The sequence below is a fragment of the Durio zibethinus genome, chromosome 18, assembly GCF_047325235.1.
Source record: "Durio zibethinus cultivar Kanyao isolate XHJ-2024 chromosome 18, ASM4732523v1, whole genome shotgun sequence".
In the NCBI taxonomy this organism is placed as follows: domain Eukaryota; kingdom Viridiplantae; phylum Streptophyta; class Magnoliopsida; order Malvales; family Malvaceae; genus Durio; species Durio zibethinus.
This window is the reverse complement of record NC_143179.1, coordinates 18,912,494-18,932,263: the sequence shown is the minus strand read 5'-3', so window position 1 is coordinate 18,932,263 and position 19,770 is coordinate 18,912,494. Positions and strand designations below refer to the sequence as shown.

Here is a 19,770-nt window from a genome sequence, read left to right as displayed (position 1 = left end):
TTCTCTGATTTCTTTGCTGTTTTTATGTTAGAGTTTCTTGTTACTTCTTCATTTTATAGTTGAAGAATTAATTCTTGATGCAAGTATTAGCTCATATTAGAGTATATTTTGGATAGAGTATATTTTGCAAAGTGAATTAAGTCATATATGGAAATTAACATTGTGAATAAATTAGTTCTTATCTTCGAAATATCATAAATTTATTAAAAAACTTTTAATATTTTATTGTATCCAAATAAATTCTTATATTTTGATTTGAGTCATTATATTAATATATTTTTATTTGCTTACGTCAGCATTATATAATATTTCTAAAACTTTAACAATTATTACTTTATTACTTTATTATTAATTATTTTACTTTATTAGCCAATAGATTTCATAGATAGAGGTTAAATGATAGATAAAACAGCAATCTATGATTTGACAATAGTTGAGTTATAATCTAGACTACATAACTTTATAACAAATATAATCATTATAATAAGTTTATGCTTATCTCTTTTGACATTTAAACTTAGAATCATAATCATAATCATAATCAAAATCACAAGTATGACATAATCATACTTTTGACATTTAACAAATATAATCATACTTCAATAGCCTAGTATCTCAAATAAATAAGAAGCAAATGCAACCTGCTCTAAAGTAAATCAGATCCTAGTAAAACTTTTTTCAGACCATTTGAAGTTATATTCTGTTTCCCCATTAACCCAGTCCGGTGTCAGCAGCGATAACAATGGCACCCCAATAACACAAGGATTAACCGATGAAAGGAGAACTGGAAAGGGAAGGAGGAAGAGAAGTGGAAGGTTTAGAATTAGGTCAATAATACGATGAGCAAAAATGAAGCCAATATAATTTTCAAACTTGAAGTGCAACTCAGGGTAGACTCTTCTAAAATGTGCAGATGGCACATGATAAATAAATAACAAGACCAAAAGGAAAAAGGACAGCAAAACAAAGATGCATAATGTGACAAGTCTCAAAGAGAAGAAGGAAAAGGTGAGTGCCGATTAATCAGAGATACAGTAATAGCTACGTGACAGAACATCCAAAGACATCATCGGTTTGAGCTATCTTTAATGCTCCAATTTGAAAACATGTATACAGCAGCACAGTAAACCTTAGGAGGATAAATAAATAAAATATTGATTTGAGCATAGGTAGAGGATGTTAATGTAAAAAAAAACAGTGAAAGGGTTAAAGTGGAGTTCTTCTTTGTGTTAAAGAACAACAATTTGCTACCTTAGGAAGGATTGCTAATGTTACTCTTTGTGTTGAATAAATGGACAAATAATTGACACATTTCATATCAGTAAAGAGAAAAGAGGGAAAGAGGGGAGGATTAAAAAAATTATTTGATGCCTCCAAATATATGACAATTGACAGTTTGAGCGTAGATTTTCCTTTCAGATTGAAGGAAACCCACCATTTCCTCCACATTGAATTAGTAAATTGCATATTGCACATTATTGGGTAATTGACTAAAGAGATGAAACATAGTATAAGACATGCAAGGTTTTGAACATTACATGAACAAAATTTGATGCAAATTGCCACTTCCTTTCCACGTATTTGTGCATGTGTTGGCTGCAGGTTTGCACATAAGCATATATAGACATATAAGGTGTAACCATAGAGATAAACATGAAATGAACTCTACTATACCAATCATGAGACAAAATTTGGCAGAAGAGGGGTCGAAGGAAGAGAAAGAGAAGATAAGGTCGACGGTGATAAATCGCAGCAGTTTCCCTGTTTAAGTGATTTAAGCATTCTCCTTTAGTATATCAACGACATGAAGTTGACAAAGTTTTAGCAAAACTAATGATGAATGCTAAAATATCAAACTGACAGTATAATTCAACAACGTCCATCGAAGTTTACAAGTAGAGTTATACCCCGCTGACAGCAACAGAGGTATAATTCTCGACAAGGCTGAGCCAAATCATTACGCACTCTTCAATCACAGGATGTAACAAAGAACCCTGATAGCCCCAGCAAAGCATAACAAAGTAATGCTCCTGTATTCAACAATCATTTTGTTAACTAACAGCAATAGAGACAGCACCCAAGCTGGGATAGTGAATATTTCATACAAGTAAAAATTATTAAAGCATGAAAACCGGATAAATACAAATTTTCTTCAAGCAATCTAGTCAAATTGACCCAGCAGTGTTTGGAAAATTTCAAAGAAAGAAATACACAACACGTTTTGGAAAATGACTAGGTGTCATGTAAAAGACCATGAAAACAACAGGCAATAAAATTTTGTTCACTTTGGTTCTTTAACCAACTTAGAGCAGAAAAGAAATTTTAGTGAAGAAAGCTTCACACCACGATCACTGATAGTAGCTTCCAAAAAGTAAGGTCATAAATGAAATTTTTAGTCTTTTATATATATGAAATTACTTTTTTATCACTAAAGACCTAACTGTGGCCTTTTCCACCACTTTGAGCTAAATTCTAAAAGATATTGCATAAACTTCCTAAATGCTTTTACAATTTTTTTTTTCATTTTCTCTGCAGTGAACTCAAAGTTTTCAGCATTATACATCACAAAGGGGACTCTAGTGCCTCAGCAATGCAATCTACAGATGCTTTAACATTGTGTTAAGATTCATTTTCAACATGACTTATATAAACTAGTAGATATCTTAGCCTTTCTTGACAAATGCTTTCTAATAAATGGAAGAATGTCTATTTGCTTTCACTTTCAACTTTCGCCAAAGGCTAAACTTTTTATATGGTTCAAGCCTTTTAAGCTTACTAACTTGTAGAACCTAATCGAAGTCTGAAAATTTCTTAAAGGCTAAAATTTTCAAGTTCAATATCTTGCTAATTCAAAATGCTTAGACTTTCACATTTAACATTTAACTTAGTCCAACCTATAAAGCTTTCTTTATTGGCTGATACTTAACCTATAAAACTTCTTTCCTTGACGAAAAACTTAACCTGCAGAGCTTTCTTGATTGAGATACTCAAAATTATAAAGCTTTCTATATTGGTTGAGATACCCAACCTATATAACTTCTTTCGATGGTTGAAAAACTCAGTCGATAGAGCTTACCTTATCATTGCTAAGTTTAGTATTTACACATGGGGAACTACATAATTTTTTTTCTCAAACCGAGGGAACTTGATGGTTAATTCCGTAACAAAAGCATTCCAAAGTTTTCTAAGGGAAGCAACAATGTCCAATATAATAGAGTTTGTGAAATATTACTCAAGTTGCTTTGCTTTGTTGCAGTAATTAATAATTTTTTAAAAGAAATTTTCAAAACATTAACAATTGAGTTCGAAAAAATTTTTAACATGTATTTCGATTTACCTTTTCATTGATAACATTTTTAGTTTTATTTTAATTTTAACTTTTTGTTTATTTCTTATTAAAATTCTTTCTTCATCACTTTGTTGTCATCACACTAATTAAGTGTGATTTTTCTCATGACGAGTCTGATCTAATTTATAAATTATTATTGGTTTGATGTACTTGATATAATAATTATTTCATAGATAATTAATTATTTGATAGTACAAATTTAATCTCACTATAAAAAAATTAAAAAATATATTTTATTATCCTTCTTCTATTATTTTTTAACATTTTAATCGGCACGATAGAAAAGTTGAGAAAAAAGTTTTATGTAGAATAAGAAATCATTGAAATAAATTTTTATTATGGATAAATTGTAAGAAAATATATATATTCATTTAAAATTTATATTATATTGTGTGATATTTTTCTCTATTTAATTTTGTCAGTGTTATATCAAATAAAAAAATATAAACAAAAAAAATAATATTTTAATATTAATGCCACTTATACAAATTCCTGACCATGCCACATTGCCACTTACTTTGTTGAGTATGTGATGCGAAATTCACGTGTTCATTTATTCACAGGTACTTAAGGTAATGCATTGGGTTTTCTTTAATGTGCATGTAATTTTAGTAATTTCTACTTCCTCTTTAGTTTTTAATTTTCTCTATTTTCTTTCTGTTTGAGCTGAGCTATTTATTTATATTTTTAGTAGTAGTCAATTAATTGTTTACTATTTATGAATATTTGTAGATTACGTTTTACAAAATCTTTGTTAATTGGGATCAAAAATCTTCAAAAGAATATTTTAATACATATTAATGCTACTATCTTTGATGGCACGTTACAGAAGAGCATATCTTTTATTTTAATGCATATTAATAGTAATGATAAAGAAAATAATTATCCTAATCGACCTATGATAACTTCATCTTAAATTCTGAATTTAAGCACCAATTAAACCTATAAACATCACTTGAATTTTTAAAATTAAGGGTGAATTTTTTGTAATTAATAAGATTGAAGCTGGAATCTTTTTTGTTTAACTGCCTATTAATTTACACTTAATTTTTCAAACTTTCAAGACAAGAAGGGTAATTTGCAAATTAATCTTATATCACATCCCTTAAGCTCAGTTAATGATATTCAGGCTTTTTAATCATAAGAGCTAGCTTAATGCACCATTGCGTGTGCCCTCAGCCAGCACCATATTCTAAGTTAAAAACTATATCCAAAATTAGAGAAAACGTAATTGTTACTAACGTAATCCTAAGAAAGACCTAAAAATACTTGCCAATTAAAGTGAACTCTAATTCGAAATTTTAAAGAAATTTCCAATAATGAACTCCATCCTAATTTGACTTTCTACAATTAGTTTCTTTGTTTTTTTTTTTTTAAATAAATTGTGATGTAGGACTTGATGTGACTTTGTTGATGTCCTTACAATATAATGAAGACTTTACAACGTAGATCCTTCATGGGCAGAATATTTTATAATTATTGAAACCTTGCACTTTCTATTTGGCCAGAAATTTTCTATTTTGGGATACCCATTTGCTTGAACAATCAACTTCATTTTTAGAATGTTTTCCCGCAAGAAAATTCTTATAATTTTCCCATGCTTGTTCTTATTAATTGTAGTTATAGTTTAATTCTTTAGGTTTAATGCTAATACAATGATTTTTGTAATTTGTTATTGCTGTTTAGTTTCGTAAATGCATTCATTATTTGGGTAATAATTGGGATTAAAGAGTTCATGCAGATAATTTATTAATTTTTTTTAAAATTTTACATTATTGATTTATGTGACGAAATATTTTAATTTATTATTTATTATTTTAATTTTGATTTACTTATTTTTAACTAAAAGTTTTATAAAGTTTACTTATAAAATTTCTTATAAATTTTTTTTCCAAACCAAGAGCATCTCCAAAAATTAAGTTACTGATGAGCTAGGTAAGATATGTGCTGAGTCAAATCCTATCGGCAGCTGTGACTTGTGATGAAAGATAAAAATGAGATTGGCATTTGAGCCTACCTCATTTGTTAAAAATAAAAGTTGAAAAATAAACTTAAAATCAAGATTAAAATTGTATTTTTAACTTCCTTTTTAACAATTTAAAAATTTTATTTCTTTTACGATAACAATTTAATCTTATATGGTATGCAAATCGTAATAATTATTCGTCCATTGAACTTATTTCTATTAAGGAAGAAATGGTAAAGGAATTGACGTTTCCAATTAATGCATGGAGTGTATGCTGCATGGAAGGCTGAAATGGGCCTATAACTCCTTCCGCACGCGGCTTCCCGTTAATGGGCCCTCATTGAGTAAGATGAAAATTTGGCATTCCTTGGGTCTGCCGAACAAAAAGAGAGGTGGAAGTTGCTGGAGCAGGGCAAGAGAGGAGGAGAGAGCTAAAAAAAAAAGGGGGGAGGAAGCTTCTGAAAAAAAAAAAAAGGAGCGAAAAAAAGAAGGGAGAGAAACCAAGAGAAAATAGTAAGGTTGCAAAGGTGAGCAGCCATTTAAGGGCGCTTATTTCCTACTTCTATTCTTTATTTTCATGCCATCTTGCACTCCCCATAATCTGCTCTACAAAGTTTTTTTCATGTGTTCCTTGTATGTTTTGTGTTTGCTATTTGTTGATAAAGTTTCAAGCTGTGTTTGATTTATGTTTCTGTTTTATTTTGTTCTTGCAAAAGAGATGAAGTTCTGATTTTTTGGTTTGGCCGAATGCTCCCTGTCTCTTCCAATGGCAGCTGCAGCAATCGGCTTCATCCCATAAAGTCTTGCCAAATCCTTTTCTCTTCCATCTTTCATGGTCATCCTTTGGTTAGTATGAGTTGAAAAGAAAAAAAGAAAAAAGAGAGACCTGGAAAGCTGCCGCCAAACCGTGCTGCTTAGCTTCCATAAGCAGTCACGGTTTGGATGTTTTTATGTATACAGTCCATCCCATTTTGACGTGGAAAGAAGGCTTTAACCGAAGGTGGTTTCTAAAGTAAGGAGGTAAGTTGTTAGAGGGTGAAGAAATGTCTAAAACTTTGAATTTTTCTTTCTTTTCCAGCTCTTAGTTTCACGTGTGGGTTCTGGTACAAGCCATGAAGTTTCAAGCTGCATGTCTTAAAGCTCCATCATTCATATGTTTGCTGCCTTATGTGTTTAAAGAGACTTAAAGTTTCAACATGTCCCTTGCTTATGGTTTATTTTCCATGCATCTACTTGTAGGAAAGCTTACGCCATGTTGATTTGTTTTACTAGTTTGTGCCATCTAGTTTCGGTTCTTGTTGTCCTTGTTATCAAAGCTGAGTGTCTCTTAACTGTTTCATATCGATTGGTTTTTTTTTTTTTTTTTAAATGAAATAGAAAAGATGTCATATGTAGGTAGTGTCTCAAGGAAGGTAGGGTGGTAATGGGTGTACTTGGGAGACCTTGATGGTGTCACTGTTTTCTCTTCTTGGTTTGTAGTCATTGTATGAGGCGTTGCTTGCTGCATGTAGGTTGCTTGTGTTCTTTCATTATAAAGAAATAGTGTCAAAAAAAGAAAGCCACATATGAAGAAGAAACAAAGGCCATGGCGAGGGGACCATTGTGGCTTTCTTTATTTCTTCTTTGCATTTTTAATGGATTGGTTTAAAATGGAATACTAACACCATTTAGGCAGTAAAAAGGGATGACGTGGGACCATAGTAATGGATCTCATATATTTCTTTTAATCTTGATATGAATATAATAATAAAAATAAAGTAGTAACTTTCTTTATTTAGAATATTGTGATAAGTAAATTTTTAAAATATAAAATATAAAATATGTTTTTAATAAAGTTTATTTATTTTTATGTGTGTTTGATTTTAATTATATTTTATAATTTATTTATGATTGTTTAAATTCAATTACAAGTTTAATTTTATGTATTGTTAATTCTTTTATTGTTTACATTCTCATTCTTATTTTAATTTAATATCTCATGTTTAAATTCATGGTTGATATATTATTCATGTATATAATAAGGATTTAATAATGATATTTTAGAGAATCTGAGTAGTGATTCTGTAATAATATTTAGGTGATGATATTTTTCTAAAAATATAATAGCTTTCCCGGGCATGATGTCTACTGCATGATTCTAAAAAATATAATATATTATTTTTTACAATTTAAGACTAACGTCGTTATGATTAGTTCCAGCACCATGAACACAAGGTTGTTTTTTTGGATTCTTGGCATGATGTTAACACAAGTCATTGGCGTTGGGGTTAATATCTTATACAAGGTGTCTTATAACGTCGGTTTTAGTTTACGAATTTTGGTGGTATATCAATTCATCGTCGCCACAATATGTATACTCCCCTTTGCATTGATAGTTGACAGGTACGTTTTTAAAAACTAAATTTATATGTTTTTTAAATGTGAAATAAATAATATATTGATTCATAATTTGCGTATGAATTTAAAAAAAAAAATTTTTTTGCAGGAGTACAAGGCCCGCATTGACATGGAGGATAGCTGGTTTAGGCATCTTAGCTGGAGTTTTTGGGTATGCACTTTATTTTTTAAAATTTAATTTTCTATTTAAAACCTAATTATCTATTGATTAATTTAAATTTTGTTTCGTGGAATCAAGGGGAGCACTAGGGCAGAATATATTTGCAGCCAGCTTTGCTTTTGCTTCTGTGACATACTTGGCAGCAATTTCAAATCTATCTCTTGCCGTCACTTACATGCTGGCAATCGTTTTCAGGTATTGGAAATTTTGAAAAAAAAAAAAAAAAAAAGCAAAGTTTGGATCTAAGGATATTTACTTGTTTTCTTAGGATGGAGACTTTCACTTTAGCCACTTGGCCTGGTAAGTTTAAGTTGATTGGCACCGTCATTAGCATCACAGGTGCCATGATTATTAGCTTCTACAGTGGACCAAACATCCATCTATGGTCCACTTCTGTGGATTTATTACAGCATCATGGGATAGCAGCTTTAACCCAAGTGCAAAGGCCAGTATATGGGATCATGTTAGCTTTCAGCAGTTGTGTTTGTTTTGCGATCTTTCTTACCATATTGGTATGCATATATTTGAATTTTAATATAAACTATATTAAAATAAAATATAAATTATTAACAATTAGTTTTTTCCCTTTGTTTTAACTAGACGATGATGAGCAGGACATACTCCTACCCAGTTTTCTCTTCTTTATTGTTTATGTGTAGTAGTAGCACTGTACTCTCCACTATATATGCTATCTCTATAGAGAGGGATTGGTCTGCTTGGTACTTGGCGCAGGATGCTAGCGCCATAACTTACTCGGTAATTACTTACTAATTTTATTTTGTTTTTTTTTTCTTAATTTTGTAGATATATAAAATTATCTATTACATTTCTTAATATGCTTTTATATCTTATATTTGAAATAAGAAAAAACTTTTAACTACAGTGATAGGGTTAGGAGGAGAAAACAAAAAGAGATAGAAATACTAAGCTTTAGTTTACAAACAAGTTTTAGAAGTTAAAAGTAAATGATTTTTTTTACCGCTAAATTTATTCTTTCATTTAATAAAATGGATAGGGCATCCTTGCATCTGGATTGTCAGTAATGCTTGCAACATGCTGCGCACGACAACAAGGACCAGTTTTTGTCTTCGCGACTTCTCCTTTAGCCCTCATCTTTACAGCACTCATGGGCCCTACTTTACTACACGAGGAGATTCACCTAGGGAGGTATCTAATAACTTTCTTTCAACTTTTTTGATCAAATAACATTATCATATATTCCACTAATTTTGGGGTGTTTTTTTGTTCAAAATTAACAGCGTTATAGGTGGATTACTAATTATTATTGGAACATATGCCACGTTGTGGGGGAAGAGTGCTGAGACACAGTCGAGAAGAGATGATCTTGCAATTCAGACTGTTCAAGTACAATCAAGAAGAGATGATCCTGATATCGAGAGTGTTGAGACACAATTAAGAAGAGATCATCCTGATCTTGAGCGCGTTGAGATACAGTTAAGTGAAGAAGATCTTGATCTTGAGGGTGCTAAGTAGATAGATCTTGATGTCAAGCCTATAAATAAGTGATGAGTGTGTGTACAAGTTGAATTAGACATTGTTCTATCCAAAGGCAAACAATACATTCGATTGAAATTTAATAATTTTAAATTATAAAAATAAATTAAAAATAAAAATAATTTAAACAAATATTAATCATATAGTTTATATGTTTGTCAAGCTCAATTTTACTCAAAATTTTGGGCTTTAAAATTTTTTCAAGCCTAATCTAAATTAAAAAAATAAATCCCATTAAACTCAATTTATATAATAAAAAATTAAAAAAATATGCTTAAATTAAGTTTAATAGAATTATATTCAATTCATGTATTTATATAAATTAAAAATAAAAATTATATAAAAGTTAAAATTAATAAAATATATATAAATCTTATATTAATTTATATATATATGAATTAATTTATATATAATTCACATATACATAAAAATAAAAAATGTATATATATAAATTTGGACTAGGTCGAACTAAGTTCAAGTTTTAAATTTTTTGTCTAAAGTTCAGCTTAAAATTTAAACGGACTTAAAATTGTTCCTAAATCTATTTAACAAGTTTTAATTTTTTATTCAAACTCTCTCAAAATTGAAATAAACCTATGGATTTAATACATTTATAAACTTTAAATTCAATAATTTTGAAACATGAAAAAAATCTTTTCTTTATTTTTGAACCCAAACCTAATGTTAGAACTTCTCGTCATATTATTTTTAAGTGAACTCTCGTATTGTTTATGACGGACAAACGTGAATTTATCTACGTAATATTTTCATAACTTTCTAAGCAAAGTAAATGAAATCAGCCTCAAACCCACGGTTAGACTGCAGAGCATCTTCAGGAAAAGAGTTTATTTTATAACTCTTTTCTTTTTATTTTGTAAAAAAAAATAGTGAAAAATTATTTTTCATTTTAATAAAAGTTAAGAATCAAAATAATATTTAGTAAATAATTTTTATTAGTTGTACTTAAATGATATTCATTTGATTAATTTTTTTTACCTTTTATAAGAATAATAAACAAAAATAATTTTATTATTAAAAAATAATCTTGACTTAAAAAAAATAAAAAACGAAAAGTATCGTCTAAACATTTAATAATAACTGTCACCCTCACTGTTGATAATCTTTATTTTTTCCACTAAAAAGGCAAAGCCATAAAAATACTAGGAGCCATTCTTTTAAAAAGCAAAAAAAAAAAAAAAAAATCCAAAAAACAAATTGTTTAAAAAAAAGAAAAATCAATGAACACTACTCAATTTGCAAATTTGGTGTCTCCACCCAAGAATTTTTCGCCTTTGTTTCTTCTATTTGTGCCACCATCGCTTTTTATTCAGCTTCTGCATCTGCTTCATGTGCCAGTGACCTCTCCGATTTCCATTATTTCTTGTCGTAAATCTTCTTTTCAGGTATGTTTGGTTAATCTGTCGAAGCTTATTTGCTTTTTTTTTCTTTTAATTTTTAAAGTTTTGATGATTGTTTGCCTAAATCAGCTACTCACCATAGCAACTCAAATCAATTCCATCATTGCCATTACTCTAATGAGAAAAATTCTTGATTTCGCCTTTAAATGCCTTTTTCTCTTTCTCATTTTAAAAAATCTAGGGTTAGAAGTATCAATCTTTCAAAGCTTAACAACACATTGGTTATATTCTACTAATTTTCTGTTATCTTTTTGGTTTGTATTCTTTTAACAACTTAAGATTATGCGTAGATAATTTTCCAAAACCCCGACGGCGATGTCACCATCAGTTAACTCATTTCCAACTCTTTTGTTTTGTGTTTTTTTTTTTTTTCTAATTTTTGCTTGATCATTAAGTTCCTGGTTACTCGATTAGGTTTTAAAAAATTATTTTTGATTAATGTTCTATTTGGCTTGGAGCTTCGAAAGAAGAAGTTAGTTAGAATAAGCTATTTGTGAAGATAAATGTAGGTTTTATTGGTAATTTCAGGATTTATAGTTTCTTTATTAAACTTAATAGTCTTCAATTGGAAACTTTGGTTTAGTTAAAATTTTGCTGACTTAATGTTTGAGGAAAACGCATCTTGAAATTTATATTTCTGTACTTTGATTTCTTAGTGAAATCATACACTAGATCGTGTTCAAAGTTTCCTGACTTGTTTTTTGGATGTTGTCAGCAAATGATGGAGCGACGATATTGGAGCAAATCGATGTTGACAATCAAATTGCCAAATTGATGGTTGAACTATCCCGAAGTCCAGATTATGAAATTGGTGATGGGACGATTGGTGTTGTTGTCATGGCTGGATACTTTTAGAGCAGGCAGAGTGGCTATTAGAACGTGGGATTCATCCCATCCAGATTGCAGAGGGTTATGAAATGGCTTCTAGAATAGCTATTGAGCATTTCAATGGTTGGGTTGTTAAAATATTAATCATACTTAAAGCTATAAAACTACATCAAACCAATTGATTTTACACCTATATAAAATATTATATATTATTATATAATGATCATTTATTTATATTTGTATGTTTATAAAATAAAAAAGTAACTGTGCATCGTGCATGTTACAAGCTAGTTAAATTGAATTCTTGAATCTAATTCACTCTTACCGCTTCAAAATCATGAAACTTTGTAGAATTGGGTTTTTCAGCATTAGTTAGTTTTTTTTTTTTGGTTGAATTTTACGATTAGAGGTATTAATGAGTTGGGTCGGATTGGGTTTAGGCTGAGTTCATATTTGATTTTAATATCTTATATGTTTGTTTAAGTCCGACCCAATTTGAAATTTTAGGCTTTAAAATTTTTTCAAGCCTGATTCAAATTAAAAAAAAAAATTTTGAACGCACCCATTAAACTTAATTTATATACTAAAATATTAAAAATATATAATTCAATTAAATTTAATGGGATTATATTTAATTCATATATATAAATTAAAATAAATATTATATAAAAGTAAAAATTAAGTTTAATAAAAAATATATATAATTTTTATTTTTAAATTTTATAAATACGTGAATTAATATATAATTCACATTTATATAAAAATAAAAAACTTATATATATGTAAATTACGGTTGGATCGAGTGGGCTTGGGCTTAAAATTTTTTTGTCCAAGACCTGATTTAGAATTTAAATGGGTTTAAAAATTATATTTAAACTTGTTTAAAGAGTTTTTATTTTTTGTTCAAACCCTCTAAAAAATTGAACGAGTTTTTGGATTTAGGCGTATAGCTTGACCTTTAAATAGATTTACTTAGGATGTTGCCATGTGAATTTATGTGGCACAAATTTCTAAAGTGAGAATGTAGGTTTTAATGGCGGATCCATAATTTTTCTAAAGGTGTCTATTTATAATATATAAAATAATTATTAATAAATTTATCAATTTTATGGTGTTTTAGGAAAAAAAAGTTTTTTTATCTTTTTTTTCCATCTTTGGAAGTATTCAAAGAAAAGTTTCGAAGTGTTCAGTGAAAATTTTTTCTTTAAATTTTATTATTTTTCAATTTTATGAAGTGTCTATGGACATCCTCCCACTAAAAATGGAACCGCAACTGATATATTTCACAATCATGTGTTCACATGTTAATCACAACATGTATATTGTAAATGATCTCGCTTCGTTAAAGATGAGAGAACTGAACAACTTTTTTTTTTAAGATTGGATTTCTGTCAAAATATCAAGAAGATTCTTTTTTATTTTTTTGAAGGACTACCCATGAATAAGCAGGTTTTATTAATTTAAATTGTGTTGATTGAGCCTATTCATGACTGAAGTTTGTTCTATAGAGTTGCTTGGATATTGCATATTTTACAAGTCTGGATTTTGCTTGGAGTTGGAAACCCTGAAATCATTATAAAAAACTGCAGTGATGGATACGTTGACTAGCAATTTATGATTGAAGAAACTTCTGAATCTCCTTAGGTTTTGGCATCATGAAAAATATTTCACAAGCTGGTAGCATGGTAGCAATTTTCAAAAGCTGGTAGCATCACGAGGCATTGATTCTATATTTGTGAGTTGATCATTTCAGAAATTAGATAATTTTAAGTGGAGGGAATTGTTATTTCAGAAATCATGTTGTATTAAATTTCTTTTTTTTAAGTAATTTCCATTTAGTTGGAAAAAAAAAAAAAGAGATACATATATATATATATATATAATCATAGATTTATCAAAGTTTTAATGAGTTGAAAAATGGAAGAATCGGATAATATTACCTAATTTTTAAAATAAAATTTAATAATATTCCAATTAAAGAAATAAGATTGCAAAGTACTTTAGTTTAGTTTAGGGAAAAACTCTAACATATGCAGAAGGAAAAATATTTTTAAATTTAATTTTAATCCAAAATATATTTAAACATATTAAAATAATGATATTTTAACTATTTTTTAATTTGATATTATTTTTAAAATAATTTTTTAAGATTGTTTCAATCATGAATTTGACTTAGCTTAAATACCTTAATTTGAGAAATAAGATTAGAATCAATCTATTTTAGGAATTAAAAATTTAAAAATACTTTAATTTAGAAAAAAATCCCATATTTTTGAACCCAAATCTATTGGAGTTTATTCTTTAACTAAAATAGTGTAAAATCTTTATTCTGATTTAAATTTTATACTTAAATAAAGGTATTTTAATCTAGTTGGATTCCATGTCCCTCTCGAAGTTGGCGAAAACAATATGAGAATAGGATGGAAAGAAGAAAAGGGCGTTGTTTCCGTTCACTGACTTCAGGACTGCAACTCCGCGACTTCTCTAGTTCCATTGTTTCTTTGGGTGTAATGGGGAGTTAAATGGGGAGTTAAGGGACCCACACCTCCGAGCAGGAAACATGTTGGTAAAGCCAGCTGCAATACAAAGCGGATATCCTACTTTAATTCTATCAGATTTGCTAGGCAACTCAACAGAAAATAAAGAATATGTTAAGAACACATCAAACGATGATCAAGAACAAAATTGAAAAACCCAAAAAAAATTTCTAACTTAGTTCATCTTAAAATGGGCAAAGTCCCAACAAAATTCTATTTTCATAGTCCAAATTATAGAAGAAAGGAAAATTAAGAAAAAAAAAAGGAAAAAAAAAGGGGTTGCCTTTTTTTCTATTTACTTGATAAAAATGATAATAATGAAACTTACAAAGAAGTGAACTGCGACTTTGAATGTGCTGTAGTGAATTTGATTATTGTGTAAAATTTGATTTTTGAAGGAATATGAATTTAAGTAAATATGTTTTAAGATTTTGAGAATAAAAATATATTTTGCTAAAAAAAAAAAGAAATCAAAAGAAATTGCTTTGAATGTGATGCAATAAGATTTGCCATAAGTTTTGTTGCGTTTTAGCTACAGGAAAGAAAAAAAATGGAAATTACTTTTACATCATTTAACGAAAGATGTTGATATGAAGCTGATATAAAATTTAATTAGATCAAAGTAATTTTGTTTAAAAATAAATTTTAAATATATTTTATTTGGAGAATTGAATTTGAAATTACCATAATAAAAGAAAAAAACTAAAACCTAATGGTTGAATTTCTCCTTGCATTATTAATATGAAGCTGATATAAAATTTAATTAGATCAAAGTAATTTTTTTTAAAAATAAAATTTAAATATATTATATTTGGAGAATTGAATTCGAAATTACCTTAATTAAAGATAAAAGCTGAAACCTAATGCTCGAATTTCTCTTCGTATTGTTGATGAAGGGCAAATATGAACATAAATGTAATAAAAAAAAATAAAATATGATAGGTCATTGCACTACAAAAAAACAAAGATTTGGTAACTTTTTTGGTAGCATTTTCAAGCGCTGTCATGCTTTTATAAATTTAGAAGCTTTTTCTTTTTTTTTTTTTGGTGTATGGGAAGTAATATGAAGATAGTCTATTAATTCATTTCTGGCTAAATATTTGAAGTCAATGGAAAAAAAAGACATGGATAACATATTCGGAACAAACAAAATCATGTGCATTGAAAACAACCTTTGCGGTGACTTTGCCATAAACTATACCTACACTACAAAGCTAGCAAAGAAAACGAGTGAAATGGGATGGCTTTTCGCCCATATCAACACAAACACAGACAATAAATGCAAATTTCATGATTTTTAATTTCTTTACTATTGACCTTTTCTTGACCTTTTTCAATGCTAATAATGAAACTTTTTAGCAATCTTTGGCTTTTTAATAAAAAATTTATATATTTCACTAATAAAATTTATTATAAATTTTTTTTTTCAAAAGGAAGAACATCTCCAAAAATTAAATTGACACTGAAATAGGCAAGATACGTGCTGGGTCAAATCCTATCAACAACTATGTTAAGAGATGAAAATGAGATTGGCATTTCAGCCTACCTCCTTTGTTAAATATAAAAGTTGACAATTCAACTTAAAATCAAGGTTAAAATTCTACTTTTAACTTCCTTTTTACAATTTAAAAATTTTATTGCCTTTACGATGACAATTTAATCTTTTGTAGTATGCAAATTGTAATAATTATTAGTCCATTAAACTTATTTTTAACTAGTTTTAAATTCGTATGATGCATAAAAATATATTCACATATCAGTAAATCTTATGTAAATATAAATTATTTAAAATGATAATATAAGCTATGGAGTTTATGAACAACTCATAACTTCTATAATTATTTTTATTCAAATTTATATATTTCAATATAATAAAAAAATTAATTACATATTGAATATATTTATGCAATTATCATCAGTTCTAAAGAAAACTCAAACTATAATTTATTAAATCCAAAAAATCTCTAAACAAAAACAATAATATTTTCGATTTCAAGAAATTAAAAATTTCATATTTAAAATCAATCTAAAATACAAACTTTTTTCATGGGAGATTTTTTCATAAGTTATTGTTGAAGCAAAGATACAGAAATTCTTTCTCTAAGTATTTCTTGTTATATTTGAAGTAGGTGTTATTTTACTTTATTAGCCAATAGATTTCATAGATAGAGGTGAAGAGATAGATAAAACAGCAATCTATGATTTGACAACAGTTGAGTTATAATCTAGACTATATAACTTTATAACAAATATAATCATTATAATAAGTTTATGCTTATCTCTTTTGACATTTAAACTTAGAATCATAATCATACTTCTTATTCACTATAAGTTTGATACTACTTGTCTCAAGATTATATTTGGTTGCTCTCGTCTTGAACACTCAAATTTTATCTCAGAGATCTTCAAATATCTCTTGGATTTTATAATCTCCAGTTTCCTAAATCATAAGTATAAATATGTCATTCGATTAATTTGAATATTAAATAATATTAAAATATTTTTTAACTCAATATCTTAGCAAATATTTCATAAAGATGATCGATATCTCTATTAATTAAATTCTTAGCTTTTGTATTGAACTGTACGAATATCGCCTTTTTTAGAATTATCATATGCCTCAATATTCAACTTGTACCTAAAAAAATACAAAATTATACAATTATAATATAATATAATAATTTAAAATACTTTTATTATCATTATGGAATAATAAATTTTTTATGTATCAAATATAAAAAATATAAATACAAATTACCTTGGAGTTGGATTAGGAGCATTAACCTAGCAGGAATAATAATGAAATTTTCCATCAATTTCATATAGTTTCTTACATGACATATAGTACCAACCAAAAGTGAAATCAACTTTTATTATAGTGACACCACTGGTGAAAGACTTTTCCCATATATTCCCAATTATCTTTAAACTAATTATCAACAAAAAAAATATTAAAAAAAGAAAGCTAATATAATAGTTAAAGAAATATAAAAAGCACTAATTTAGACAATTTAGATTTCAAAAAGAGATAAAACTTTTATCTTTTATAAATTTATATTAATTATTAGGTATTAGATTGGATATACGATTTTAAGATAAAACATTTCATGCTTTTTTGTGTATTCGATTGCTTATTCATGCTTATTTTGTTTTCATTGTTGTTTTTTTTAATCTTTTACTAAGGGATTCCTATTTTTTTTAAAAGATAATATTATTACCGATACAATATGCATGAATTTGCTTGCTGTTAGAAGAACACAACCTTTTTTTTTTTTTGTTTAAAGAAAAAAAATAAAACCTATTAGAAACCTAAAGAGAAAATAAAATAGCATGTACTATAAAATAAATAGCTTTATTCTCTTCATTCATTTTTTTTATTAATAAAAGTGAATGTTAAGAAAGATCATACAAAATAACGAAAAACAGAATCAAGAATCCCAATTATAGATCAGAATCCATGAATTGTCTTTGTTGTTCTTTAGATATAACCCATCATCTTCTGCTTTCCAAAAACACTCCTTGAAATCACACTTATTAAGCAATTCGCGATTGACCCAATATACATCGAAACGTCCATGGTGATTTGCCCAACTCATGTTGCACCAAAAAAGTGTCGTTCCCCCAAAGTTAGCCTCAAATGTCCAATACCATTCTTTGGACATTTGGATTAGGTGCACACCTAAATCGTCATCTTTGGATTGGCAATGTATAGTCAATTCGTTGTCGCTCAACCCATTGATGATGTGAACATAATATCTCTTTCCGGCATGAGCAAGACTGATTTGGCTTAAGGCAATGGCTACTACAAGTAGGATGGCCATGAATTTGTTGGAAATGCCCATTTCTCTGATTTCTTTGCTGTTTTTATGTTAGAGTTTCTTGTTACTTCTTCATTTTATAGTTGAAGAATTAATTCTTGATGCAAGTATTAGCTCATATTAGAGTATATTTTGGATAGAGTATATTTTGCAAAGTGAATTAAGTCATATATGGAAATTAACATTGTGAATAAATTAGTTCTTATCTTCGAAATATCATAAATTTATTAAAAAACTTTTAATATTTTATTGTATCCAAATAAATTCTTATATTTTGATTTGAGTCATTATATTAATATATTTTTATTTGCTTACGTCAGCATTATATAATATTTCTAAAACTTTAACAATTATTACTTTATTACTTTATTATTAATTATTTTACTTTATTAGCCAATAGATTTCATAGATAGAGGTTAAGAGATAGATAAAACAGCAATCTATGATTTGACAATAGTTGAGTTATAATCTAGACTACATAACTTTATAACAAATATAATCATTATAATAAGTTTATGCTTATCTCTTTTGACATTTAAACTTAGAATCATAATCATAATCATAATCAAAATCACAAGTATGACATAATCATACTTTTGACATTTAACAAATATAATCATACTTCAATAGCCTAGTATCTCAAATAAATAAGAAGCAAATGCAACCTGCTCTAAAGTAAATCAGATCCTAGTAAAACTTTTTTCAGACCATTTGAAGTTATATTCTGTTTCCCCATTAACCCAGTCCGGTGTCAGCAGCGATAACAATGGCACCCCAATAACACAAGGATTAACCGATGAAAGGAGAACTGGAAAGGGAAGGAGGAAGAGAAGTGGAAGGTTTAGAATTAGGTCAATAATACGATGAGCAAAAATGAAGCCAATATAATTTTCAAACTTGAAGTGCAACTCAGGGTAGACTCTTCTAAAATGTGCAGATGGCACATGATAAATAAATAACAAGACCAAAAGGAAAAAGGAAAGCAAAACAAAGATGCATAATGTGACAAGTCTCAAAGAGAAGAAGGAAAAGGTGAGTGCCGATTAATCAGAGATACAGTAATAGCTACGTGACAGAACATCCAAAGACATCATCGGTTTGAGCTATCTTTAATGCTCCAATTTGAAAACATGTATACAGCAGCACAGTAAACCTTAGGAGGATAAATAAATAAAATATTGATTTGAGCATAGGTAGAGGATGTTAATGTAAAAAAAAACAGTGAAAGGGTTAAAGTGGAGTTCTTTTTTGTGTTAAAGAACAACAATTTGCTACCTTAGGAAGGATTGCTAATGTTACTCTTTGTGTTGAATAAATGGACAAATAATTGACACATTTCATATCAGTAAAGAGAAAAGAGGGAAAGAGGGGAGGATTAAAAAAATTATTTGATGCCTCCAAATATATGACAATTGACAGTTTGAGCGTAGATTTTCCTTTCAGATTGAAGGAAACCCACCATTTCCTCCACATTGAATTAGTAAATTGCATATTGCACATTATTGGGTAATTGACTAAAGAGATGAAACATAGTATAAGACATGCAAGGTTTTGAACATTACATGAACAAAATTTGATGCAAATTGCCACTTCCTTTCCACGTATTTGTGCATGTGTTGGCTGCAGGTTTGCACATAAGCATATATAGACATATAAGGTGTAACCATAGAGATAAACATGAAATGAACTCTACTATACCAATCATGAGACAAAATTTGGCAGAAGAGGGGTCGAAGGAAGAGAAAGAGAAGATAAGGTCGACGGTGATAAATCGCAGCAGTT

The 19,770-nt window shown here is 28.3% G+C and overlaps 2 protein-coding genes across 2 annotated transcripts; one reads left to right on the top strand and one right to left on the bottom strand.

Moving 5' to 3' along the window:
• Nucleotides 1–7,554: 7,554 nt before the first annotated feature.
• Nucleotides 7,555–11,660, top strand: LOC149513827 (WAT1-related protein At1g25270-like). Its single transcript, XM_089748131.1, has 8 exons — nucleotides 7,555–7,697; nucleotides 7,801–7,863; nucleotides 7,951–8,067; nucleotides 8,141–8,384; nucleotides 8,473–8,628; nucleotides 8,888–9,039; nucleotides 9,132–9,355; nucleotides 11,521–11,660. The coding sequence occupies exons 1-8, from the start codon at nucleotides 7,555–7,557 to the stop codon at nucleotides 11,658–11,660; spliced, it is 1,239 nt and encodes a 412-aa protein (XP_089604257.1).
• Nucleotides 11,661–17,598: 5,938 nt separating this feature from the next.
• On the bottom strand, nucleotides 17,599–18,012 carry LOC149513826 (S-protein homolog 1-like). Its single transcript, XM_089748130.1, has one exon. It carries the CDS (start codon nucleotides 18,010–18,012, stop codon nucleotides 17,599–17,601), a length of 414 nt encoding a protein of 137 aa, XP_089604256.1.
• Between the last annotated feature and the right edge of the window lie 1,758 nt (nucleotides 18,013–19,770).

Bases quoted from the DNA above. Each gene is read 5' to 3' on its own strand.
- LOC149513827 (XM_089748131.1), top strand. From the start codon at position 7,555: ATGTTAACACAAGTCATTGGCGTTGGGGTTAATATCTTATACAAGGTG. The intron at 8,068-8,140 runs GTATTGGAAATT...TTGTTTTCTTAG, and splicing joins ATGCTGGCAATCGTTTTCAG to GATGGAGACTTTCACTTTAG. The intron at 9,356-11,520 runs GTGCTAAGTAGA...GGATGTTGTCAG, and splicing joins AGAAGATCTTGATCTTGAGG to CAAATGATGGAGCGACGATA.
- LOC149513826 (XM_089748130.1), bottom strand. From the start codon at position 18,012: ATGGGCATTTCCAACAAATTCATGGCCATCCTACTTGTAGTAGCCATT.